Below are 25,599 nucleotides of genomic sequence, written 5' to 3'. Positions count from 1 at the left end.
TCGACGTCTTGTAACGTACCTAGGTAGTTTGAAGAGGACATAATTCCTCACCGTTCCCATCCAGTCAGGTTAAAAATAGAGAGAAAGCAGAGCTAGAAGTGCCGTGAATTCCAGAATAACTCAAATCTAAATGATCAAGCAACTCCGCGCCTAACTCAGTTCGGATCTAGCTCACGAGGGTCAAGACTTGGCAGGGCCCACCACACCACATTCGACGTTGAAGTTAGGTGTTTTCACGTCCCGACTCCCGAGAATTCCGTGCCGTTCCTGCGCCACCGCTCGCATCCTTTTGCGGGGATTGCATGTCTTCTGGAAGCTAATGCGGCAATGATTGGGTCCAAGACAGGCTGCCCCGCCCTTACATCAGAAGTGATACGAGGAACCCTCCTCGTATTTGTGCCTGCAGAACAGAGAATGATGTAGCAACACTACCAACCCCACACCTCGAACGGGCAAGGCCGACGACAGTGGGCGTGACCTCGGGACACGATGGTAGGAACCTCACGTTGGATTCTATACGAAGATCGCCCAAAGAAACAGGCGCAGGTGACGGTGAGGCGCATTCTTGACTCCTCCCGCCAAGATGACGTCCCATTCCAGGAATCAGCTGTTCCGCGCCGCTTAGAGGAGGCATATGCTGAAATAGGTATATAAGTCGGGCACCGGCTCACCTTGTCTGTGGTAAATGTTGAACAAGTTGACCACACACGCTCGCTCATCCACTACAAGTATCTCGGTATCAAGACATCAACACAAGCCCAACGCAACCCGCAAAGATGAAGTTCTCCGCTACCATCATGGGCGCTGCCCTCATCGCCACCGGCGCCTCTGCTCAGCAAGCCGCTGTCAAGAACAACTGTGCCAGCCCTATCTACGTCCAGTCATTCCCTTTCGATGGTAGCGCGGCCGGCCCTCTCACCACTGTCCAGCCCGGCCAGTCCTTCTCCGAGGACTTCAGGAAGTCTGGCTCGGTCAGTGACCCTTTTAATGCATTGACGCCGCGAACGCAAAGCTGACCCAAACATCTAGACTGTCAAGGTTGCCAAGACCAGGACCCTGACCAGCCCTCTGTTCTTTGGCTACAGCTTCTCGAGCAACCCAGACTACGCCTACTGTATGCCATCACACCTTCCTAATACGTCTCACCCTGAGCTAACTGAAATGCTTCTTCCAGACGAGCTTAGCACCGAGTGGGGAAACCCCTTCGCTGACCAGCGCAACATCCTGACCCCCGGCGACGGCTGTGAGCTCTTCAACTGCGCTGCTGGCGATGCTGGATGCTACAGCACGCCCGCCATGAAGAAGGTGTACGGCTGCCCCCAGCCCGTCAACCTGGATGCTACCATCTGCGCCTAAATTATCCATTGGTCTAAGGGAAGGATGCCGCCTTAAATGGTTGGTTTCTTGGTGATTGGATTAAGTGCGCCCACCCGCCAGAGTCACGAACCCAAGGAAAAAGTAATGTGAGGAGGGAGCAAAATTCAGCACATAGGTCGGCCGTCCGACCAGCGAATGTTTTACATTAAAGCTTAATCTTCATTCATCTTGCATGACACCGGCATTGCCAAATAAATAATTACGTAGCGTCATGATACAACTTTATGAGCGCATCGTCCTTTTCATTCCGCAATCATCTTCGCATTGTCACAATTTCCTTGAAGTTCCGCATTTATCATGTTATCAATCTGCCTTTCTTCATTGTCTCTCACTGCCTACCTGGGTAAGTGGCTACCTTGTCAAATGATATACCCATAACAAACATGTGATCATTAGAACAACATAAGTCGTTCAAAAGAAGAAATGACTTGCACAAGCCCCAATCAACATACAATAAAAACCGAAGGCAAAATCGGCTCAACCACTTCCTGTATGTCCAATTCTATCTTACACGGGTCCTCCACTACCTGGGTATCTCATCTTCCACCTCAGGCACCTGCATAATGGGCAGGTACGGTAGTCCACCAGCCGGAGGTCCTCAACACGCTCATCCTGCCTCGAACCCCTCTCGGTGAGATCATAATCTGGAAGACTGAAGCCACGAGAGTTGAACATCCCGTTCATGGCCCACGTGTGGTTCCAGTTCAACATGCAACCAACATCGAGGGAGTCTTACATGAACTTGGGCCGGAGTCTGATGTACCCTTTGATCGCTTCCTGTCGATAGAGGGGCCATCCAAGGGTAATTGTGACGGGTGCATCTCGGCCGGTTGAATGCACATGTGGGCGAGGACCACTGAGCACATATGTACCTAGGTAGCCATCCAGCCCGCGGGGTTTCAGTACAATATCACTTTCCAAAGTGTTCTTCAAGGCAGATGTCCATAGCCCCGATCGCGTTATTGTGTGGCGATCTTTGCGACACAGGCTCCAGACTCTCGATCGCAGGTTGACCATATTTCGGATGTTGGAATAGTCGCGGATCCCAGTGGCTATGCGAAGTTGTCTGATATTCAACAGTCACCGTTGCTGTCTATGACCGGACCGTGTACATGAACGCCATTTCAGACTGGACTTTCATGTTTCATAAAAATCTTCTTTGCTTCTGTGTTGATGTCGTCCTCCATCTTCGACAGGGAAAACATGGATGGGGCTCATATGTGGCCATGAGCGTCTAGTCTTTCGACTTCAATGGTGTTGTTGATATGACAATGACCACCGGCACGTCCCAAGCCGATAGTACCATAGCAAAGCATCATGGGTCCCTGGGCCTGCCGCGAATTCGTACCTATCGATGGCTGACACGTCGATGCTCCAGCTTCGCGATGCGACGCTTACCATTGACCAGGCAACGAGTCTGATAATCGAAACAAATCATACCTGCGTTCAAGGAACATATTCCGGAGAAGACGCCGATGTTGTTTAATTTTCGAAAGGGCAGACGCATACGGTCTCGTGCATCGCTGGAGTTCGCCGTACATCTCGGCGACCTCATTGACCGTTCGGCAGTGTCGGACCCACTGCTCCGTATTATCGGCCCGACATAGATCTGGGGTAGAATAAGATTCAATGGCTTTGTTGCTGAACTCTGAGGAAATGCGAGACATATGATTTGTTGCGAAATCCGTCGCGAGTCTTCTCATTTCTCTCCGCCGACAGATATCATGCCACGCCAGGGAGTCCCATATTTTAGGCTCCCCCGGCGTCTCTATTTCCGGGGCATTAGGTACGTATTGGATATTTTCGCAAACCGTAACACGTATCAATACCAAAATCCGCTTGTATGTCTCAGTGTCGAGGCTTGCTTGGATGTTTGTGATGAGGATCGGCTCTCGGTAGCCTGCGAAGGCTTGTGCAAGTGCTTTGCTAGCGCGTATTGCCGCATAGAGATCTTCGGGGGAGTCCATTTGAGCCAAAATCATCTGGAGAAGCTCGACGGGCAGGGACCCGATAGTAGTAGGTGCACTTTGTGAAGCCATTTCGAAGGACCCCACGAGAAATCTGTTTCAGGGAAGATGTCGATCTTCGAGGTATTCAAACTTTGAAGTATGTGGGTGGGCCAGGTCTAAGGACAAACTTGGCCAATAGTTGATAATTTTTGATAATTGCGGGTGGTTTTGGATTAATGTTATTGTTGGTGGATTTTTGATGGTCTGCGGCTCAAAGGGAGCTCCATCATGAGACTTTTATAGTCACAAATCAACCAATTTTTGAATTATGAGCAATTTTGTTCACATAGTGCGTGAAGTCGCCATGGCGTCTAAGTAGTCTCTGAAGCTAGAAGGCTATCGGCAGCCTTGGAAAGCTATGGCCGAACTAGAGTAAGAGCCCTAGAATTCTTAGTGAAGTTTTTTGTCAGTCAACTACCTAGATGATTACCTAGGCAATGTCGCGAATGCGTGTTGGATCATAGAATCGGCACTATGGTGTTCTCTGGCGTACGTAGGTAAGATAGCAGAAGCACACTTGAAGTGCCCAGGCGGTTGGCTCAAGCACCCATGTCTCCAATCACCATCTACGGCGTACTTGCACAAAACTTTCACCTTTCCCAGGGATGGAATTCCATGGCAAGCTTTTCCAAACTTTCTAGGGCAGTGTTACTAGTTAGCAAGGCAAGGTGGCTATGAACCTATCCATCTCATAACAGCAGCTGCGACTTTCCAGGATAAGACATTCATAACTGGTTTCGCTTCTATTCCGCACTCAAGTATACTACATGGCGCCTTCATACGGTGGTAAACGCTGAACACAGCGCTTGAAAAAAAGATATCATGTCGATAACTATAGTTGAAATATGATGGGTTTAAAATATGAGAATGGATATACACACCTAGAAAAATAGATAGTATAAATATATATGCTATCTGTCTTTATAGGTGCGAGTATCCGTTCTCTAAAACATTAATAAGCGGGGTGAACACTCCCCAGGTCCTGCAAGATCACGGTCGGCAAACGTTCTGGCGAGATCTATCATGAGTAGATCATACTGGTTAAAAATATGAGAACGGAAATTTGGATAGATACCGTGCCAGAATTTTCTTCCCAAAGCTAAAAGATAGGTTGAAACCCCCCTCCTGGAAAACGACCAAAGCACCCTTGGTCTCCACTGTGAGTGCAAGGTGCACATGTGCAAGACCCCAGGCGCGACTTTTCGGAAATGGCATGAAAACCTGGTACAATGGCTCTGATGTTTGAATAGTCGTTGCTCCAGGCTCTAAGATGCATTCGGATGTTGCTTTCAACACAGGGAAGCCTCGTGGCCAGCCTTCAGTCTCAACTTTGAGAGCAGCCCTTCAAAAATTAGGAAAGCTCTCACCAGGGTTCAGCGACATTTTCTGTCCCCTTGGCCCATTAATCATGGGTAATACTAGGCAGATACAATGGATACAAATACACCTATTACTGCCAAGCTCAGTCTCCTGTCTTTACCTATGTACCCTAGGGTACCTGTTCGGATAACCATTTTCCGTACCGTGGTCTGCAAGGCCTCAAGTTGTTGGATCGAGGCACAGCGGTCGGAACCACCCCGGCATGCTGATCCGCCCAGGGCAACAGGGCCCTCCGGCAGCGGTTAAAATGGCGACAGCGGTTAAATGGCGATCCACATACCCCATCAACCCATCAAACGGTGCGGCGTTGACTCGCTGCTTCGGCCCTACAGTACTCCAAGTCCCCGGGATAATGTCGGGTCGGTGAGGCGTCATTCCCAATGCAAACGCGAGATGTGAACCATGACTGCATGAGTGGGTCGCTTCCGATGGGAAAGCAACATCGTGGGCGATGTGACATCCATACGATGAGGGGAAATCACTGCAGTGTCTCCGACACAACGTGACGACGTACGACATTTCCCCAAATAGCCTCCACTATAGCCGCGGGGAAGCTTGGGGTATCCGCGTGCCATCTTTACGGATGTTGGAAGAGGTCGACGGCATGGTACATGCCCGCGGATGATATCCGGGCTCTACATAACGGCCGGGATCACTGTATAAGAGTCGAGCGGCAGCATCGCCAGCAATTTTCGTTGATTGTGCCCGGCAGAGGCTTGTTCTGAGACTTCCGCTTTGGCAATGACGAAGTCTATCCTCTTCCTCGGTGGCCTCGTTGCCCTAAGCAACTCGACGATAGCAGCATCACACTTCCCGGACTGCAGTAGCTCTGGTCCTTTGGGGAACAACTCTGTGTGCGATACCTCCTTAGGTGAGATACTCGGCCTTCAAGCAATGCCATCCTCGCATGGTCGCCCAAGATACTGACAGTTGCTTCAAGATACGGTGACCCGCGCCAAGGCACTCGTCGCGATCCTGACCACCGCTGAGAAGATCAACGCCACCGTGAGCACCTCTCCAGGTGTGCCTCGGCTGGGCCTCCCTCCGTATGAGTGGTGGAACGAAGCGCTTCACGGTGTCGCCAAATCCCCCGGTGTCAGCTTCAACCCAGACAGCGGGTCGGAATTCCAGTACGCAACTTCATTCCCTCAGCCAATCACCCTCGGGGCGGCCTTTGATGATGCCCTCGTGCATGCGGTCGCAGAAATCATATCCACAGAAGCCAGGGCCTTCAGCAATGCCGGCCGCGCCGGTCTTGACTTCTGGACGCCCAACATCAACCCATTCCGTGATCCGAGATGGGGTCGAGGTCAGGAGACGCCGGGCGAGGACCCCTTCCACCTGAGCAGCTATGTGAGGGCACTTATTGACGGACTGGAGGGCACGGGAGACTCTGTGGGTAACAAGGATGGCAAATACAAGAAGGTCGTTTCGACATGCAAGCACTTTGCAGGGTACGACCTGGAGAGCTGGAACGGCAACTTCAGATACCAGTTCGATGCGTCGATCTCGACACAGGACATGGTCGAGTACTATTTGCCACCCTTCCAAGCATGTGCTCGCGACGCAAAAGTTGGCGCCTTCATGTGCAGTTACAACGCTGTCAACGGTGTTCCCACGTGTGCGGACGACTGGCTCTTGAATGATGTCCTCCGCGACCACTGGAACTGGACTGGTGGGAGCGACGACGGATTTTGGGTCACGTCGGACTGCGACGCCATTCAAAATGTCTTCCTCCCGCACCGATGGGCAACATCCCGTGAGGGCGCTGCCGCCGCCTCGCTAAAGGCTGGGACGGACCTCAACTGTGGGACCTATTACAGCCATCATCTCCAAGGTGCATATGACCAGGGTCTCATTAACGACACGGACCTTGACACCGCGGTGACTAGATTGTATGGTAGCTTGGTCAAGCTTGGGTACTTCGACCCGGCCGAGTCGCAACCGTACCGCTCGCTGGGCTGGGAAAATGTGAACACTCCTGAGGCACAGCAACTCGCCTACACGGCGGCAGTTTCGGGCACGGTGCTTCTCAAGAACAACAACACTTTGCCCCTAGGTCTAGAAGGCAAGAAAGTCGCAGTCATCGGCAACTGGGCCAACGCCACCGCACAGCTCCAAGGGAACTATCTAGGCGTGGCTCCCTATCTTCGCTCACCACTATACGCCGCAAAACAGCTCCTGGGCAACGACTCAGTCTTCTACTCCTCCGGCCCATCCAACGGGGACCCGACGACCAACAAGTGGGTCTCAATCTGGGACGCAGCGTCGGCTGCGGATGTCATTCTGTACTTCGGTGGTATCGACGAGAATGTCGAGTCAGAAGGGTCCGACAGGGTCAGCATCTCATGGACAGGCCCCCAGCTCGACACCATCGGTGAGCTCGCCCTGATGGGCAGCCCATGGTGGTGGTGGCGCTTGGAGGCGGTCAGATCGACAGCTCCCCCATCACTGAGAACTCAGGAGTGGGTGCCGTTTTGTGGGGTGGCTACCCGGGCCAGGACGGCGGCGTCGCGCTCCTGGACGTCATCACTGGGAAGCAGTCGCCCGCAGGCAGGCTGCCTACCACTCAGTACCCTGCGAGCTACATCTCCGCCGTGCCCATGACAGACATGGCTCTGCGGCCCGATGCAGGGAGTAACTTCCCTGGCCGGACATATCGGTGGTATGGTGGTGATGCTGTGTTTGGGTTTGGATACGGCCTGCACTACACCACTTTCGACGCCGATATGAGTCTGACCGGGTCGGGGGGAAACTTCGATATCGCGAGTCTTACCTCGGACTGCACAGAAGAGTATTTGGATCTTTGCCCCTTTGCCTCAGTCGCCACCACAATTACCAACACTGGCGAAGTCACATCCGACTACAGCGCGCTCCTCTTCCTCAAGGGCGAGTTCGGACCAGCGCCACACCCCCTGAAGACCCTCGTCTCCTACGGAAGAGCACACAACATCTCGGCCTCCGAGTCAGCACAGGTAGCCCTCAAGCTGACCCTGGGAAGCCTGTCGCGCGTCGATGAGACTGGCAATAGGGTCTTGTACCCTGGCTCCTACACCCTCCAGCTCGACGTCGAGCCAGGCCTGGCACTCTTGAACTTCACTCTGAGTGGAGAGGCAAAGATCCTGGACGAGTGGCCCGCAGCACCGGAAAATCGCAGCGGCATGGGCACTGGCGAAGTGCCGGCGGGCTACTATGTCGGCGGATATGGGAGCCTTAACGACGCAGGAGGGCAGTTGCCGCTCGACAAATCAAAGGCCTAGGTAGACATGGAGTGAAACCTGGAATTGTATCATGGAGTAATAGTGCTGCTCTGTGGGCTGCAGTAAACTTTAATTTGACTTGAGTAGTTCGCCCCACAGTCAGGCAACATGAACACAAAGCTCACATGCCTACCTACCTATCGCAACACTTCTGCCGCTGAAGGCTCAACTTACTTCACCTCCTTCACGGCTGTCTTCTCCGGAAATGTGACATTCAATTAAGTTACCTTCGTACTGAGCACGAGCATGCAAGGAGATCCGCCGTTCAAGTGATTAAAGTGAAACAAACATTATGTATGGAGCCAGCTTGTCGGCGCTTCTGGAAGCGGGGTGCCTGACTCTGAGCCGTAAGTAGGAACTATCCCAGCAGCTACTTCACAGTCCAACATCGAAAAGCGCAGCTATTTCTTGAAGTCTCCGTCACAGTCTGTCTTGACCGATCTTGCAGCGCCTCCGGCGTCTAATACTAACAGTCACGCTGCAAGAAAGGATAAACCATCGCATGTGAACCTGATAGCCAGGTCAAGAACTGACATCCAACTGTCAACCGATATACCAAACGAACCACGCTGTCAGCATCATTGACAGATGATGGGTCTGGCAATCCGACACGAGGTGCCGAGGAAACCAAACATCGACACGCGGGAGCCAAGAACACATGAGGATCAATGCCCAGGTGATCTCCATGATCGGAGGATTTGCGAAGATCAAAACAAGTATTGAGAGACAGCCCTGAAGTACAGGGAGCCCGGTCATATGTGACATGCAAATTGATTGGTCTGACTTCGACATCATTGGCCTGAAATCTTTCACTCTGCTTTTCTTTGATGGTATCTTGACGCGCGGGCTTAATTGTTTCGTCTGTCGCCGAGCCCTGGTTTCACGATGTTGGGCCAGACCAGATGGAGGCCCAAGCCATCTCAATGCTACCTTGCGGCTTATAAACAAAGTTTACGTTCGTCGCTCAAGGTTCGAATTGTTCAGTTGGCTCGGTTTCGCCCCGTCTCCCCCGTGCCACCAACTGGCTCTCTAGAATATCGCACATGTGGTGAGTGGGAGATGCTCTCGTCTGTGAAGACCGCGCCATTCCCGAGATCTTCACCCTTTCTTTTGCTCTCGACTTGGGTTTCGCCTGGTCTCACATGGTCACGAAGAAATGAATGCACAATTCTAGGATGGCAGAAGCTCTGATACTCATGCTCTGGTACCTGACTACGCCGGCGACTAGGATGCCTGATGCTGGTCGGGAGCTGTCAGTGCTTTCACCAAGAAATTCCAAGCCTGTCATCATGCTTATTCAGATTTGACTTCGGCACGAGCTACCACGTCCAATGGTGTTGGTGGGTCTTGTATGGCTGCATCCCAGCCCATACATCTTGGCATATCGAATGCGTGTGTGCCCACGGGGGTTTATACGCGGGTGCGGCCATGTGGTAGGTCGGTGAAGCAATCACGAAAACACGATCATACTTCCAGGGCCAGGCACTAGGTAAAGCTTACCAAGTTTCATGCACCAGGGGAAGAGGCGTCGAGGAAGAATACTGTATCGACTTACCAGTCGATCATTGCATGGTTGTAAATCACGGTGATCAACACCTGTAGACCGCTCGTTTAGTCTCGTGGCTGAAGTATAAAAGATGGAAGCCTGCTCGTAAGTAGCCATAATATTTACCAGATCCTGGCTGTGGTCAGTCTTCTTCTCCTCAGCAGTCATTTCCCCATCAATTTTCTCAATAAAGATTCGAGGCAGTGCCTTGATTTCCCTCCCTAGTGGCATATCTCTCAATATAGTACTTGGTCATCTAACTCCGACAATCGACGTCGCTTTTCCACAAACCCCAACAACATGTTGTCCAAAGCCCTCATTCTATTCCTTGTGCCCTTTGTCGCCGCACACGGCAAGGTGGCCGTGATGCAGGGAGATGCACCTGGAGACCCGGGAAACACAACGGGTCTGGCTATCCAGGGAGCCGTTGTTCCTGGACCTGGCAGGAACAAAGTGGTAAGTTACGGAGATCTTGGCGCTTTCCAGACAACTAAATATCTCGTGACATTGTCTAACCATTACCAGACTGAAGTCGACACCACGGTGTTCGGCAGGACCAACATCCAGTCAAACGGCCTTGGTCGGACCACGGGCGGCGGCAAAAACACGGTCGACATGGTAGCTCAAGCACAGGTGAGCACTGATTACGCATTTCCCAAGCAGGCGAGCTTACAAGAAACGTCCAGGAACTTTCCGGCGGCGGTTCCCTCCCACAGGTTCAGAACCAGATCACAGGCGTCTTCCATGTCGTGACCTCAGACGGCTGCGGCTCCGTCAAGGCCGTGATCGACCCGACGGCAACAGGGGCATTCGCAGACGGCACCATAGCCGAGACGACGGCTGACGTGCCCGGCAACAACGGCAACTGCCCGCGCAGCATCAGTAAGAAGTCGTATATCAGGTCGGTGCTCGAGAATACGGGCGTCATCACCAAGCGCGCCACCAACGTCAACCAGGACTTCAATATCGCCTTTACTGTTCCCTCGGATACGACCTGCACGGGCAAGGTCAACGGCCTGGCGGGCGTGTGTCTTATGAAGATTGCTAATAACAATCAGGCTGGCCCGTTTGGCGGTGTGATCGCCTTCCAGATGGCTAATACGTCGTCGACCACGCCGGCCACGACGCCTGCTACGCCGCCTGCTCCTGCGACCGGTGCCGGCGCCGGCGCCGGCACTGGCACTGGCACTGGCACTGGAGGCACCGCCGGGGCAGGTAACGGCGGTAAGGGCACAGGTCAGAGTGCGGGTGATGATGACGAGAATGGTGGTACTGCCAGGAGGCACGCTCGCAGTTTCAACGCCTGACAAGGGAGGTGGAGACCCAAGAGAGGATGTTCGTAACTGGCTGTCGCTCATTTCCCCATCCGGCCCCGGCATGGCCCGACCACACACTCCTTGCCTCGCACAGGTTTGGATGCGAACAGATTTGGCTCTTTTGTATTTGTGTTTCCTTTGTACGACTTATGATCATCTGTACAAACTACTCTCGTTCCTGTAACTGTACACATTGTCCATAGGGTCTGGAATGAATTGACGAGAATAATGAAGCAAATCAATGTCCTCGAATTCCGTACCTGGAGAAACGAATCGTGACGGCCGGCACCGACATCACTTACGGGTTATCAAGCACATCAGCCAATGTTCCAAAGTCATATATTGTAAAGTGTTTGCGTACCTAGGTAGCTATGTCTGAAATCATCACGCTTTTACTATACTTCCTTGGTCTGTCTGACGGCGCTGTAATAAGCCCGGAAGTACTACCACAGCCAAAGCTTGGCAACGTCCCTATACTGCCAACACGAAATATCCCAAAACCATCAATTTCTCCCTAGAATCAAACCAACTGAGCAAAATCAAGAACGTAAAAAATAGTAATTGGTATTCAGGAAATGCAAAAGAAGTATTTTGCGACAGCGATCGGATTTGAACCGATGCCTCCGAAGAGAATAGATTTCGAGTCTATCGCGTTAGACCACTCCGCCACGCTGCCATGCTGCCGAGGGGTTTGTGTCAGCTCATAGAGTGCAAAACGGCAAAGCGGAGGATGAATCCAACGGCAGAATACATTACGTGAAACCCCTGGTAATCTAGTTGAAGGGTACTGTATTCTCTTTCCACTGTTATTGGCACTGTATTTCTTCAGACGCTGGGTCTTGAGCGTTTACCACTGTATGAAGGCGCCACGTACATTTTACATGTATGGGGATTAAAAACGAAACCACTCTAGTTGAAGGGCATCGACTGACGCATTTTATGAGACTGACCCAGGAACCTTGGAACATCGGGCTTGCGCTCTAAGCCCACGCCTTGCTACATGCAAACAATCCGATGGCTCGTACCTAACCACCTCCATCGTAATCCTTAAAGCCCCTCGCGACCAACCATCCAAAGTTCCCTAAATCTAGATCCTTTCGTTGCTATCAATGTCGTAGGCCGACCTCTCTCAACAATACTGCCGGCATCCATCATGACGACTGTGTCAAATTCCATCACCATATCCAGGCGATGACTAACCATGACGATCGTGTAATCGGCGAATTCTTCCCGGATGATCTTCTGCATGACAATGTCGGTGTCATGGTCAACACCAGAACTGAACTCGTCGAGGAGCAGGACACCCCGCTGCGTTGCGCCCGTGTCGCCATAGCTGCTCCCAAAGTCTCGCGCTCTATTCCTATGTCTTAGTAGAGAGCGAGCGAGGTTGAATAGTTGCTTCTGCCCTTGTGACAGCATAACAACATCCATTCCGGCTGCAAGACCCCCATGCTCCTCAACCAGGTCCCTCAGTCTGATGGAGTCCAACACAGCCCAGCATTCTTCCTCGGACGATGCACCGACCGGGTCTAGATTCATTTGGAATGAGGAACCGTCTGGAAGGAACACCACATCCTGGGGAATAGTAAGGATTCGCTCGCGAAGGACGGTACGATCAACCAGTTGAAGAGGGATGTCATCGATTATGATGCTTTCAGAACAGCTCGGGAGTGGATCCAGAAGGCGGAGGAGAAGTGATATGATGGAAGACTTCCCACTTCCACTTCGACCGCATATGGCGACTTTCTCACCGGGGCGTATAACGAGGTTCAGACTTTTCAACGCCAGTGGCTGTCTTTTTGCGTCAATGCTATCGCTGCCTGCAGTCCCAACCCCAGTGGCGGTAGGCTCGGACAAGGTTAGTGTTTCATCGCCAATGTCCCTAGCAAGGTTTACTGTTAGATGGTCTGGTCTTCAAGATACCATGATACACTTACGCGTACGTAGCCGACACATTGTTCAGCTTGATCCCACCATGCGGCCAAAATGGTGGCAGGACAAGCGTCTCACTACCACCACCTTCCGGCTTGACCTTCTCGCTGAAGCTTTTCAACCTGGCAACAGCACCAATGGACGTCTCCAGGAGCGTGTACATGGTGATGACGTACATCAAGCCTTCAGAAAAGCTCATCAATGTAACGAGACTGGCCCCCGTGAAAGCTGTGTTAGAGCCCAGCTGCGTCGCCAAGGTGACGATGGCGACCGCAAGGATTGCAACTATGAGCCGAAGCACAAAGCCGAGCCAATGCTGAATGATGGCGAGGAGGTAAGCTGGTCTCTGTGACGTATCCAGGTAGTTTCTGTTCAACTGCGTGTTCTCCGAAACCCAACCAAATGCACGGATGGTTGCCAACCCCTTGATCGTGTCAATGAAATGAGAGCTATGCTTTTGTTAGCGTCCGTGTTCTGGGACTGGGGTCAGCTGGACTTACTAGAGTGGACCCTTCGTTTCGAGGTCTAAAAGTCGCATTTGCCGCGATGTGCGAAGGTAGAATTTCTGTATCACGTATACAAGTCCAAAGAGAAACGGGTAAGTGATAGCGAGATATGGGGATGATGTGGCTATGACGGCGGCCTGGCCCAACGATGAGAAGACATAGAGAGACATGTTTGACAAAGCCATCGGGAGTCTGCCGTCAATCAAGGTCATGTCCTGAGAAAAGAGGTTGGTAACGGTGCCGGTGTCCGTCCTAGAAAAGAATCGAAGAGGCGCTGAGATGATGGTAGTCAATGCATCCTGATGCAACCTAGACCCGGACTGGGTCACAATGTTTCTAAAGCATATGAGGCTCATTATAAGTAATGACAACGGGGTGCAGATTTGAAAGAGGGCGTAGAACCCAAGAAAGAACGAGTCCGAGTGCGCGCGATGTGTGGATGTAATGTCGTCAGACCAGAACGTGAGCCAAACGTTTGGGAAGCTGTAGAAGAATCCCCATGCCATTGCAGAAACCAGGAATGCCAGTTGGAACGAGATGCTGATGCGAGCGAAGTAATGCTTGTAGACTTGAACGTCACCAGACATACGGCTGAGCTGATTCTTGTCTGAATCTTCTGTGTCTGCCTTGGGTTGTCTGGTAGTTATTATCTTCAAGCTGGCCGCCTGTTGCGTTACATCCGTTTCAATCTCCGAATTATTGGAGTCCTGATGGGATTTGTCCTCAACATTGAGGCTATGAACATAGCCCTGGTTGGCCACCAGTTCGTAAAATGTGCCCTGCTCAGAGATCGTCCCCTTCTCATCGAGAGCAACGATATGATCGGCCAAGGGCAAATATCTCACAGAGTGCGTGGATAATACCATGGTGGCTTTTCTGCGGCGGAGGACGCCATTGACTGAAAAAACCCTCCGAAAAACCTGGTCCTCTGTATCAGCGTCGAGTCCTCGGAGAACATCATCGCATATCACAATATCGGTCCCGTGGTACAGCGCTCTGGCAAGGCAGACCCGTTGTTTCTGTCCGCCGCTCAGGGTGATGCCATCAGTGCCAATTTGAGTCTGATCTCCTTGTGGGAGTAGCACATCCAGGTCGTGACGTAGCACTGCTGCCTCAACAGCCTCGTCGTACCTTTCCCCGTCAAAAGGTGAGAACCCAACAATATTCTCTCGAATACTGGCGTTGGAAAGATAGGGAGTCTGGTCACAGTATGCGACGCGAGTCGAGTCGGGAGCAAAAGAGGTTCTCGTTGTTCCTAGTGCGACGGGAGTCTCGGCGAGCAGTGCCTTGCACAGTGTTGATTTGCCCGATGCCACTGGCCCAATAATGATAGTCAGGCCTGACGTGGGAATTCTGAGGTTGATATTTGTAAGGATAATTCGGGCGGGGCTCCACCCAAAAGATCCATTGGCTATCTCGACCGCGTGCGAGGGTGTGGTGATCGTTCTACCCCCTACAGTCTCTTCGAGGCTATCCGCTGTCCTTAAATCGGTGTGTTGTGTTGAACTTTTGACCCGGAAGTCTTGACGGTCATCTTTCTCCAAGAACACCTGAATCCGGTCGAGGCAAGTGAAGGCTGCCATCAGCGTTTGTATTGATTGAAAGAGGACGGACAGTGGCGTTGCCAGTAGGACGATGTAGGACATCGAAGTGAAAATAGTCGTAACACCAAGCCCTCTAGATGCGAACACAAACGTCATCACAGGGGAAAGGCACAGTGGTGTCACGCCCATAGTTGCTGTGAAGGACAGGATAAGGCGAAATCGCGCCCCGGCTCGCAGCTCATCAACACGCATCTGCTGGACCAGTTTGCCCATCGGAACAGCAAGACCCGACATCTTCAGATTCTTCATATGCCCAACAACAGTCGAAGTAAGCCCGACCCGCTTCTGGATCTGCTCCATCCAGGCCTTTTGACGTGGCCCGGTAAGTCGGGCTAAGATTGTGGAACACGCAGCACAAACTCCAACCACGATCAAGGGGGACAGGAATGCCAAGCCGATCTGTTGCGAGAGGAGCCAGCAGGCGACGGCAACCTGGGCGGTATTGGCCCAAAGCTCGTGGATGTTCAGAAACCCGGCGATGATGCGCTCGATGTCGCCACTCATCAATGTTAGTGCAGAGTTGTCGGCTGCTGGCAGGCTCACTTCTGTGGTCTTCCTGTAAATTGCTGCGACCAGGGCTCCTCTAGCCATATACATCGCTCGCTCTTGGTAGTACCAGTAGAGTGCGAACGTGATAGCAATGCTGAGGTAGATCAAGATTGTTGCCCCAATGAGGCCATAGCCAGCATTCTTGGACGGATTTGGCTCTTCCAGATGACTGAGTAGGGTGTTGATCAGGTAGGACTGGCAGAATTGGAACACAGCCATTGCTGCTCGCGGAATGACCGGTATTAGGATGGGGATCGCAAGAGCTTTCGTCAAAGCTTGAGCCAGACCATTTTTCTTGTGGCGCTTCTCAGAAACCGACTTGTGTCTGTGCTGTCCCAAATTCTTCTCCAGGGTCTCGGCACACAAGGCTGGATCAAGAGGGTAGAGGTCGCCCACTTTCAGGACCTTTGAATACCCAGACAAGAAGAGTTGATTTAGCCAGATGAATGCACCTAGCCCGAACAGACCACTTGTCTCTTCTGGGCTGTGCTCTTTCAAGTCCCAGGATATCCACCGCGCCTTGCTCTGCGACTCCAAGAGCAACGATACCGCTTTGAAAGCCAAGGCACACGTATAAACTCTGGAAAACATGATATCTGTCTGATTTCTTGAGGCCAACCACAAAGTCCGGGTCTGTGCAGCGTCGAGTAAAAGCGTTAGAGCAAGATAGAAGCTGAGCAAAATCGCGGGCCTTGGCGACCTTGCATGCTCTAGGAAAGACAAGGCGATGAGTCCCAAACTCGATACGAAGCCCAAAGCTGATGCAGAGACCAGGTATGCTTTGTACACCCCGCCGTTGGCAATGCTCCATGCCAGCAGGATCAATTGCAAGGCGGACAGTACAACAAGCGTGCCCTAAAAATTGGGTTATTTAGCTAAGATGTTTGACAATTGTAGCAGTCTTTTAATTTCATCAGGGCTCCAGCTCACCAATTTCGCAAAGCAGAGTAACGTGGCGCTCACCACCGCTTTTCGATGCCAGAGAACGGTGATGCGAGGTAAGCCGGTAAGAATGAATATCCTTGAACGCAGAAGTCAGTAGGGTCCCGGGATGATGTATGATTTACTTGATAGAGTCCGGTATGACTGACGCTGAGGGTAAGATCGAGAAAAAGATCTTCTCGAATTTCACAGTAAAATCGAACTCTCCACGACAGCCAAGAACGGCCGGCTCGATTGCCTCATCGTTCAGACACCCCGAAAAGTCCATGTTCTGTGGATTATGCAGAGCTTGTTGACATATCAAAAGCCGAAGTCTTTGTGAAGGCGGAGGCGTCTAATTTAAGAACACGTCACGTTCGCATTCTCTCAGAGGAGGCAAAGAAGAGCAGGTGTAGCAATGCCCAAGGTCTTCTTCAATGTTTGCAAATTGTCATCAGCCCGCTGCGAATGTAGGAAAGTCTGTAGCAGTTCACCATTTAAAGTCTTGTAGTTTGGAGCAACCGAGTCTTGATCAGGTCAGATGTGTTAGAGGCGCTTTCAGGAGGTGTGATCCATGTCGACGGGGAGAACCTGATATTACCTAGGTAATCAACAGGATCGGGTCAGCAATTTGGCCGTCCTGCCGTAAAGAGTTAGTCTGCTTTGAGCCTGCCGTGCGCGTCTTGCTCTTATCTCCAAATTAGCTGACACGAGGCCATTCAGCACCACCTAAGTATAGTAGGCAATCTCTATTACCATAACTAAAGCTCAGTCCGTAAAAAGGGCGGTTAGTAGGTTAGCATTTCTCACCAAAACTTCCCCTATAGCCCCACCCACCCTTAATAGTATATTAGTAATACACGCAAATCTTCTACCTGGATACTATCACCAGTTTACACACTTTTATCAAGAGGGGGGTCTCCCCCTGACTTTCCAAGGAGAGAATAACCAGGAAAGATACATCTAGACTTAACACGACTCCTACCTCCGCTAGGAGGCTGCCCGCTTGCGGGCTCTGCGGGGGCTGCCAGAGGAGGCTAGTTGGAAGACTTTTTACTATTTACCGGTGCCGGTAGATTCGGGGCTACTAGTCATGATGAGTCTAGACCTAGCAGTGGCTGCCCATAAATTCAAGGCACAAGTGATTAGTACTCGAGCACGGTCGGCCGACGCAAGAACCCACTGTCTCTTGCGGTCACAGTGCTAATGGTCGTCTCTGGTTTTTACGACGACAGCATAGTTATACTAGTAGTAACTTCCCTCACCGCATTTTAGTCCACAAGTCGAGCCTAGATTGCAACACTGAACCTCAAGTTGCATTCATTGACGATGTAGCAGTCCGTATTTGCACAGCACAGTGTCGAATTGAGATTGGAGCCTGACTCTCAGCCGCTGGGAGGTCAGCAGGTTGTGCAGTGCGAGGCCGGGAAGCCTTTTCGCTATTCAAAAGATTAATACGGGCATGGACGCCTCCCTGATATGCAATCGCCATCACTCCTCTCGAGATGCTCTTGGTGAGACTAAGATGGAAAGAAGAGCGCATGGATTATCTGAGCTCTAAAGAAGTCGACCTCCATCCTCAGGAAGCCCAGGTCCGTAGCATGCCTGAAGATTCTGGCACTAATCACTAAAATGTAATTGTAAAGTATCCTTGGGTGTACACGATACTTGACGAAAAGAGATGAGAGCATCCTGGTAATTTGTATATTATTATGTCCCTTCGCGTTAAAAATTTAAAACATTAGTTCTATAGCATTCCGCAAGCAACATATCAACCAGTCTATAAGCGCAATGGCACATTAGTTGCGGCATCGCTTCCTAGAGGGGATACTAGGGCTAGCCTACCCAAATGGCCCCTTGCTGCTCGTGGGCGCAAAAGTGCAGCAGCCCGCAAGGGGGAAAAGATCTGCAGGAAGTCAAAAATGCGACCTGTCTATATCTAGATCGTCTGACAACACCGTCGTATCTGAGGGTGGGAAGACGCCTTGCAAGTTGATTGTGCACTGCACCACAATCAGCGGCATATCTTGGCAAATGGAGATCCTGGTGATCATCCGACCAGTCGAGCCTGTAGAAAACTCTATACCGGCTATAGGTACAAAGTTACTCTATTCCACGAAGCTGAAGCCTGGATACGTCCTTTCTTTTGGGACGAACTGACACATTCCTCCCAGATCTCGAACGTGGCCATCCAATGGGATGGTGACATTTTGACAATTGAACATCCGTGTACTAAACCAGGAGTGGGTTCGTTTCTACCTTAGGGCAATCCCCATAAATATGAAACGTATGTGGCGCCTTCCAAGAGTTGTGTTAAATCAAAATTAATATCGAGTACTAATATGACTGATGAAACATGGACTGACTTTATTGGACCTTCATGAAATAGCTATCTTTGAGCGTGCTGATACGTTGGATTATACCTATGGTCGCATTGTATCTGACAAGCCCGGACAGGGTATGAGAGATAGGTCTATATATAATGAGAATGGATATTTGTTAGGGCCATGGGCTGAATGTCTGCAGGACCAACCAGTGGGTTCGTGCACTCTGCTTATCTTATCAGCCCAAGTGGCCTCTATACCTCTCGTGATGTGGGATTGTAGCTTCACTACCTCCCCTATACTATTCCTTAGGTAACTCTAGTTTTAAATTAACAATTCTTCACAGACAATTTAAGCCTTCTTTTACTATAGGTTGTAAGGACTGTCTCAATATTTACAGGGTAAAAAACGGATAGTTTAGGGCTAAATTCAGCTAGTATAAAGTAATATTATTATTACTTTTTATTTTATATTATAACCTTATAAGTAACTTTTTTTTAAATTAATAAAAGTATTTTATAATATATTATAAAAAATAGTTATTTAAAGATATTATATATAAAATTTTAACTTTTATATTTATATAATTATAAAATATTATAAAAATAAATATTATTTTATTAAACTAAAATAAAAAATATAATAATAATTTTTAATAATTATATTCCTAATATAGAATATTTATTAAATAGTAATAAATAGTAGAAGATTTTTTTTAAAAAAATATCTATAGATATTACTTATAAAAATTAAAAGAATTAAAAAGTTACTCTATACTATCCGTGTTTTACCCTGTGAATATCCGTTCTCTGTACAATAGGGTACGCTCTACTATGCGGCTTATATCATAGCGGTAAACTTCAGGGAATTCACTGTTTGTTGAAAGGTTGAGAGTACTAAGATGTGACAGGCCGAGTGACCGGGCATGAAATTATCAACGCTTGTCTCCCGCCAGTCCCAGACGTCAACTTGCTGACGGACGACTTGTCAGCCAATTGTGAGCCACGGAATGTTCCACCTATAAACAGCCGTGGCCGAGCTTCAACAGAGACAAACCGGCCAACTTGATTATGAGCGTGCGGCTCAAGGCGGGGCCTTGACAGTGATCGATTTGAGCCTCATTCCCTCCTGTTGCTGTCACATGGATTCAGTTAAAATACGGTGTCAATGCTGACTTTGAGGCTGGTACATAATTTCATTGAAACACAATCCCGATTCGGTGGCTCTGCAGCCGTGCATCAGGAATTTATAGGTGTGGTCCTCTTTTGTGTCGGACGGGAAAACGAGGGAGAAGTACATGGCGGAATTCACAGCGGACAAAACACAACACCGAATCCGGACAATTCTCGAAGCATCTCAATATGTTTGACCACAATTTCCTGCATGACAAAGGGAACACGATCGAGAAGGTTGACACGACGACAGGAATTCAGTCTTTCGATTCCTGCATCAGTACAGAACAACCTTCTCGTTGGCCGCCCTTAGCCGCGTGTAAGAAAAAGGACAAAGGCGGAGGATGGGTGGTTGGAGGGCTTTCGTTGGAGCAGCTCAGGTGGCTTCCCCAACACTGAACACTAGCTGCCAGCCATCTATAATTGCCATAAGACCTTCTCATAAAGAGTCAGGGCATCAGCATCAAAGCTGGTCAAGAGAAATCACAATACAACCACTGTCCCCAAGAAGGAAACATCGACAACCATGGCTTCGATAAATGAGAATCTTGTTGCTGCGGGGGATTTACCGTATTATAAGGCTGCTACGGTGGCTGGACTAAAAGACCAGCTACGAGAGAACAATCTCCCCATAGACGGCCGGAAATACGATCTCTACCTACGTCTGCGTGATGCTGGGATCCTTATGTATACTGACGGCAGAGCTGATTACGATCCCGACGACCCACCTGGCATCGAACAAGACGCCAACATAGATGATGACTTCGGCGACGATGAAGATGAGACGAGGAGGAGGAGAGGACGACGAGCTGGACGAGGAAGAGGAAGAGGAAACGGGAGGGCCGGAGGCAATGGGGGAGGCAATGGAGGAGGCGGTGGCAGAAGACTAAAACGATCTAGAGACGACGGTGACGACGACGACGATGGTGACAGTGATGGCGACGGTAACAATGATGGTGACCAAGGGCCGCCAAGAAAAAGGGCGAGGCTGGTCGGCAATGTCCTCCCAGCTGAACTCCAAGTTCAACTGATCACAACACTGCACCCCTCAGCACTGTGGAACTTGATAACGGCAGCCCCAGAGGCATACTTGAGCAATGATCCAAATGGTTTCAATGCGCTCCTGGCGGAATCAAACTACCAGCGCACTCGCGACTACCCTGATATTCCACAGTAAATCTCACCTACGCTTTTCGCGATTCTGCCTGGCACAGAACAAGGCTGACATATGACTTCTTAGACCACCCGGTGCAGCAGCACTGATCCCGGCCTTGAACCGTCGTCCCTTGTCCCTGTTGGAATGGGTCGGGAGGCGGGTCTTAGCTGATACCCGTTTCCGGACCACCAACCGCACGCGCATCAGGCGGGTCATCGACTCCTACCTGTCGGCGTACCCAGCCGCCGACCCACCAGCCGGAGCGAGCCCGGCAAACAACCCACGTAACGCCATCTTGTATTATTTCCGAGACCGCGCCGACCTCGCGGGCCAGATCAGCGTCATCGGACGCGCAGCTGCTCTCGGCGAGGTGCACATTGTGCACCTCCTTATCGCGTACGGTGCAGACGTGAACGAGGTGGTGAACGGCAGGACCGCCATTGACGAGGCTGCGGTCGATCTTTCAACTGACCCACGCCGCTTGCAATCTATCTTTGCTCTACTCGGGGCTGGTGCCAGTCTGGATAACCTGGACCCTGAAACATTGGACGAGGTTGTTCTCATGATGCAGGCCGTGAGTGGCGACCCTGGATGGGAAGGCGAAGGCTACGAATGGCCCAGGGTCGACAACCTCCTGGCATTGTCCGCCCGGGAGTTCCTCGCCGACGAGCGCTCTCCCAGCGACGACAGGAAGTTAGTGGCAATGTTTATGCTTTGGGAGGGACACGACAACTATCCGTCCTTCCTTTGATGGCCAACTAGGTACTTGTGCTCGCAATGCTGCAACTGGTCGAATTCGAAGTGACGGTTGTCCTGCTGGAAACCCCCACCAGTGCAATATTCGGGGGATGGACGCCAAGGGGATGTGACTGATTAGGGCAGAGGCGTGTCAATAACCAGCAACTTGGTTTCCGCTGATTTGGATTCCTGTATTTGACTTGCCTGGGGATTATTTGATCGTGATCGTGGATAGATGTTTCCACTTCTTCGAACTGATAGTCAATGAATGCTTGCTGCAAATAAGGCTTTGACGTTCCATGATCTCCGCTATTCCCACAGCTTTCAATGTTCCTTAGTGAAGTATGCTTTCACAGCGATTCAGTTCATTCCTACATCTTCTTTGAAGCGTTTGCATCATATATTCTTGCATCGCAGAGAATCATCTTATCCCCTGTTTAAATATCCGCACTCACTGTATGAAAACGCCGTATTTGGCATCGAATGTGTACGGATTAGAAGTGAAACCAGTCAAATACGTACAATGGCAGCCTTGTCCCCTTCCACGGAACCGTCTTCACACGGAGGCCTGCTCTGACAGGATTGCCTCGTTCCACTGCCCAACCCCAAAACTTCAGTCTCAGCGAGAACGAATTCCTCACACCTAACTCACCGTCAAGTTTCCAGGCAGAGTTTCCAGCCCTGTGTCAACAGTGTCAGCAACATTAGTCTTTCTCAGCGCATGGCGCAGTAATTACTCACAACCGTCGACGGACTCGGTAACAATAGGCTCCTGGGTACACTTGTTCCCCACCGAAAATCCCTGTGTCTGGAGCTCCGTGCAACCCGTAAAGTCACACCGCGCGTCCATGGCGCGCTGCAGTGAGTCACCCTTCCACCCAAAGAGGTAGTCGGCGTGGTGCCCGTACCCGGTCGGGTCCCCCTGGGCCCACACGAACGGCTGGCTGCCGTCCTCGGGCCACTCGGACTGCGGAAACACGCCGGTGTCCCAGACCGTCTCGAAGAAGACCTGTGGAAGGCGGACTGGGTGCGAGGATGGGCATCCGTTGTAGCCAAACGTGACGTGGGACTTGTGGTCGGCGCTGTCGAGGTTGACTCCATCCCAGCAGCTGGGCCATGGCTGCGTTAGTTACTAGTCTTCTTGTGCGTATGCCTATGTACACCCGTGCATGAAGAGCGCACTGCGTGTGCACGTTGCCGGTACTCACGTTGGGAAGAAGATGGCTACTCTCACGCCACCAGCGCAGTAACCAGCAGGGAATGTAGATGTATCGTTGTCGGATACCCCAAAAGGATTCGGCTCGAAGTTTTTGCCGGTGTAGCAACGATACGAGTTCATCCCGCCGCCGAAACCCTGCTTACGGCTGGCAGGGTCTCCCACGACCATGCGGAAGCCTGGAGCGAATGCTGTAATGTTGACACTTGTGTCGTCGGGTGTCACGTAGTAGACGGTCATGCCGCCGTTCTAGATCGTTATTAGACAAGGGCTCCAACCCGGCACGGATGCCGACGTAGGGGTTCCTCCAAGGGAGCATAGTGAAAGGCACTCACGGCGCCGTTGAATCCCTGGTTGGCCATCTGTGGAACGCGCTTGAAGGTCCCGTTGCGGGCTCGAAAGTACATGGCTGGTGTCCAGTAGTCTGAGAAGTCTTCGGAGAAAGTGCATGTCGTGCAAGAGGATTCGGCAGGGATGTCGAGTGATGGGTCCATCGTAACGTTGAAAGCATTCTAATTCTTGTAAGCGTCACACCCGTTCTCAAGTTAAGGTTCCAATTGCTTACACCTCCAACAATCTGATCAACACACGTCAGTCATTTCTCGGGGTATGTCACTGTGTAGGTCATCGGGGCATACCTGGTGGACGTGCTGAGACGGATTCTGTCCGGGCTGGACTACGCTGATGGGATTGTTAGATTTCGGGAGGACTTGAGCTCTAGTCACACAGCACTCACGGGTCAAGACGCTGTGTTACCAGCTGCGAACAAGAGAATCGAAGCTGTCGCGTCGGGATTAGCCTATGCTTCGCGCGGGCGGCTTCAGGGCCGAAGCACTTGCCATCTTGTCGGCCTGTGCGACCGTTGCGCACAAGGCAATGGTAAAAACATGGCTGTAAAACATGTTGAGCGAGTGACGGAATGGAAATTTCAGTAGAACGAGAGGCTACGAAGTTGAATGAAGAGAGAGATCGTAAACAGATGTTAGGAACGCCGGGCGGACACTGCTGGTCAAATAGGGCTCAAGTCAAAGTCGGCCTTTCTTATATCCTCTACTACCCACTTTTCCTGCAACTCCAATAAGGGGCCCCTAATTACCATGTCGCACTAAATATAGAAGAAAGGTACTTTCACTTAAAAGTATCCAACACTTTATTTTAGATTGAAGTAACTGTTGCTATAGAAATTCAACTTTAAATTCAACTTTAAATTTAATAAATTCAACCTTAACTTTAAGGCAACAGCCTTTAGCTGGAGGACTAGAGGGGCTCCGCTCGGAAGGGTTGGTTACTAATGGCTATACGTCCCCTATCGGGGCCGTCCGCTCTACAACTAGTACTCTTAAGGAGAGAAGAGGGGGGAGAGAGAGAGAGAGAGAGAGGGGGTGAAATAGTGGTTTTTAGTGATTTTTAGTGGTAGAAACGAAGAGAAGAGGAGGAAGTAGAAGTTAAGAGATAGCCTTAGGGTCTTCCCGCCTTACTTACTATATAAAATCCCCAAGTAATCTCTTAGTAATAATAAAGATTTTTTAGATATGTCAAGACTAGTCAATAAAAATAAATAATAAAAATAGAGTATTTAAAGGAATGAAAGAGTTAGTGATAGCCTTAAAAAGGAGGTATATTCGCCTTCCCGTTTACTAAGTATACTCTATACTGGATTTAGGTGGTGTAAGTACTTAAAGTAGGGAGGTCCTGGTGATTAGAAGGGTTTCTGGTAGTAGAGGATATAAGAGTACCCGTCAAAGTCGATGGTTCGAGTCTACTGCTGGGTGGTTTCCAGTCGTCAATGACATTTCTGCACCTAAACTGTCCAGTGATCATCCGCCCCGCCCTCTGTTTCGAAACATCCAGTATTGATTATCACCCAGGATCAAACCCCGCTGGCTGACTTAGATCCGGCGGAAAATAAATGCCGGGGAGGGACAAGAACAAGAGATATTGTTCCGAAGTTACAGGACGAACCGCTCCAAGTCGGCAGGTCAAATTTTGACCGAAGAATCAACATAAAACCCGGCCCTGAGTCTGCTAGACTGGGATCCAAACTCTCGGTCCGCTTATATAATAACTGTCTTCATCAGTCTAACAAACCCGCGGTATATCACGGTATATCAGACTATAACGCAGCTAACTGTTTCGATGGACGGATGAACAGGCAGTACTTAATATGATACACTTTAGTCGCCAACCAGTAGGCATGCTTCCCTCAGCTGAAAGGGGGCACGCCAAGAGAACAAGCACGCTTCAGCTAGACTAACGACCCTCTCCCGCTGAGATAAAAAATCAGCATCCCTGTACTCATTTGAACATGCCTTGAGCACGGGGACCTTTACGTCCATTGATCCCAGAAACGCATCGGATCACATGATCCAAGAGAGAATCTTATTTCCCTCTTCAGAGGCTGCGCCAAACATATGAGGACCAGGCCATATGTTCACTTCAGCCAGTGATTTATGTACATGTACAACAAATAGTAATTACATGGCGAAGAGCACTTTACATGCGCTGTACATCATTTCTGGGCTGACCTCGTGGTGACTAACAGCCTCAGACATTATGTCTGGACGGCAGCTGGATCATTCACTGTCTTCCACTT

At 50.5% G+C, this 25,599-nt stretch overlaps 6 protein-coding genes across 6 annotated transcripts; 4 read left to right on the top strand and 2 right to left on the bottom strand.

Annotated features, from left to right (window-relative positions):
- The first annotated feature begins 352 nt into the window (after positions 1–352).
- On the top strand, positions 353–2,310 carry KVR01_009214 (uncharacterized protein). The gene is made up of 3 exons (XM_044785618.1): positions 353–971; positions 1,030–1,114; positions 1,175–2,310. Exons 1-3 carry the CDS (start codon positions 777–779, stop codon positions 1,354–1,356), a joined length of 462 nt encoding a protein of 153 aa, XP_044641716.1. The 5' UTR covers positions 353–776; the 3' UTR covers positions 1,357–2,310.
- A 2,990-nt stretch (positions 2,311–5,300) lies between these two features.
- On the top strand, positions 5,301–8,026 carry KVR01_009311 (uncharacterized protein; the record flags this gene model as incomplete). The annotated part of the gene is made up of 3 exons (XM_044787109.1): positions 5,301–5,637; positions 5,707–7,171; positions 7,207–8,026. The coding sequence occupies exons 1-3, from the start codon at positions 5,508–5,510 to the stop codon at positions 8,024–8,026; spliced, it is 2,415 nt and encodes an 804-aa protein (XP_044641813.1). The 5' UTR covers positions 5,301–5,507.
- A 1,846-nt stretch (positions 8,027–9,872) lies between these two features.
- Positions 9,873–10,879, top strand: KVR01_008962 (uncharacterized protein; the record flags this gene model as incomplete). The annotated part of the gene is made up of 3 exons (XM_044792920.1): positions 9,873–10,028; positions 10,098–10,205; positions 10,301–10,879. The coding sequence occupies 3 exons, from the start codon at positions 9,873–9,875 to the stop codon at positions 10,877–10,879; spliced, it is 843 nt and encodes a 280-aa protein (XP_044641464.1).
- Positions 10,880–11,780: 901 nt separating this feature from the next.
- Positions 11,781–16,927, bottom strand: KVR01_009403 (uncharacterized protein). The gene is made up of 5 exons (XM_044781276.1): positions 16,571–16,927; positions 16,410–16,500; positions 13,321–16,334; positions 12,826–13,269; positions 11,781–12,770 (listed from the first exon to the last, which is right to left on the bottom strand). Exons 1-5 carry the CDS (start codon positions 16,687–16,689, stop codon positions 11,936–11,938), a joined length of 4,503 nt encoding a protein of 1,500 aa, XP_044641905.1. The 5' UTR covers positions 16,690–16,927; the 3' UTR covers positions 11,781–11,935.
- A 3,495-nt stretch (positions 16,928–20,422) lies between these two features.
- On the top strand, positions 20,423–21,803 carry KVR01_008893 (uncharacterized protein; the record flags this gene model as incomplete). Its single annotated transcript, XM_044786304.1, has 2 exons — positions 20,423–20,583; positions 21,137–21,803. 2 exons carry the CDS (start codon positions 20,423–20,425, stop codon positions 21,801–21,803), a joined length of 828 nt encoding a protein of 275 aa, XP_044641395.1.
- Positions 21,804–22,433: 630 nt separating this feature from the next.
- KVR01_009345 (uncharacterized protein) lies at positions 22,434–23,500 on the bottom strand (the record flags this gene model as incomplete). Its single annotated transcript, XM_044787979.1, has 4 exons — positions 22,434–22,471; positions 22,532–22,899; positions 22,999–23,255; positions 23,342–23,500. The coding sequence occupies 4 exons, from the start codon at positions 23,498–23,500 to the stop codon at positions 22,434–22,436; spliced, it is 822 nt and encodes a 273-aa protein (XP_044641847.1).
- Between the last annotated feature and the right edge of the window lie 2,099 nt (positions 23,501–25,599).

The sequence above is a fragment of the Diaporthe batatas genome (assembly GCF_019321695.1).
Source record: "Diaporthe batatas strain CRI 302-4 chromosome Unknown Contig00011, whole genome shotgun sequence".
NCBI classification, from domain to species: Eukaryota; Fungi; Ascomycota; class Sordariomycetes; order Diaporthales; family Diaporthaceae; genus Diaporthe; species Diaporthe batatas.
The sequence above is the reverse complement of the archived record's forward strand: the minus strand, read 5'-3'. Positions and strand labels throughout refer to the sequence as shown.

What these genes read in the sequence shown, in the direction of transcription:
- KVR01_009214 (XM_044785618.1), top strand. Translation starts at nt 777, where the DNA reads ATGAAGTTCTCCGCTACCATCATGGGCGCTGCCCTCATCGCCACCGGC. An exon ending in ACTTCAGGAAGTCTGGCTCG is followed by an intron (nt 972 to 1,029) that starts GTCAGTGACCCT and finishes CCAAACATCTAG; the next exon opens with ACTGTCAAGGTTGCCAAGAC. An exon ending in CAACCCAGACTACGCCTACT is followed by an intron (nt 1,115 to 1,174) that starts GTATGCCATCAC and finishes TGCTTCTTCCAG; the next exon opens with ACGAGCTTAGCACCGAGTGG.
- KVR01_009403 (XM_044781276.1), bottom strand. Translation starts at nt 16,689, where the DNA reads ATGGACTTTTCGGGGTGTCTGAACGATGAGGCAATCGAGCCGGCCGTT. An exon ending in TACTCTGCTTTGCGAAATTG is followed by an intron (nt 16,335 to 16,409) that starts GTGAGCTGGAGC and finishes CCCAATTTTTAG; the next exon opens with GGCACGCTTGTTGTACTGTC. An exon ending in GAAACGAAGGGTCCACTCTA is followed by an intron (nt 13,270 to 13,320) that starts GTAAGTCCAGCT and finishes ACAAAAGCATAG; the next exon opens with CTCTCATTTCATTGACACGA.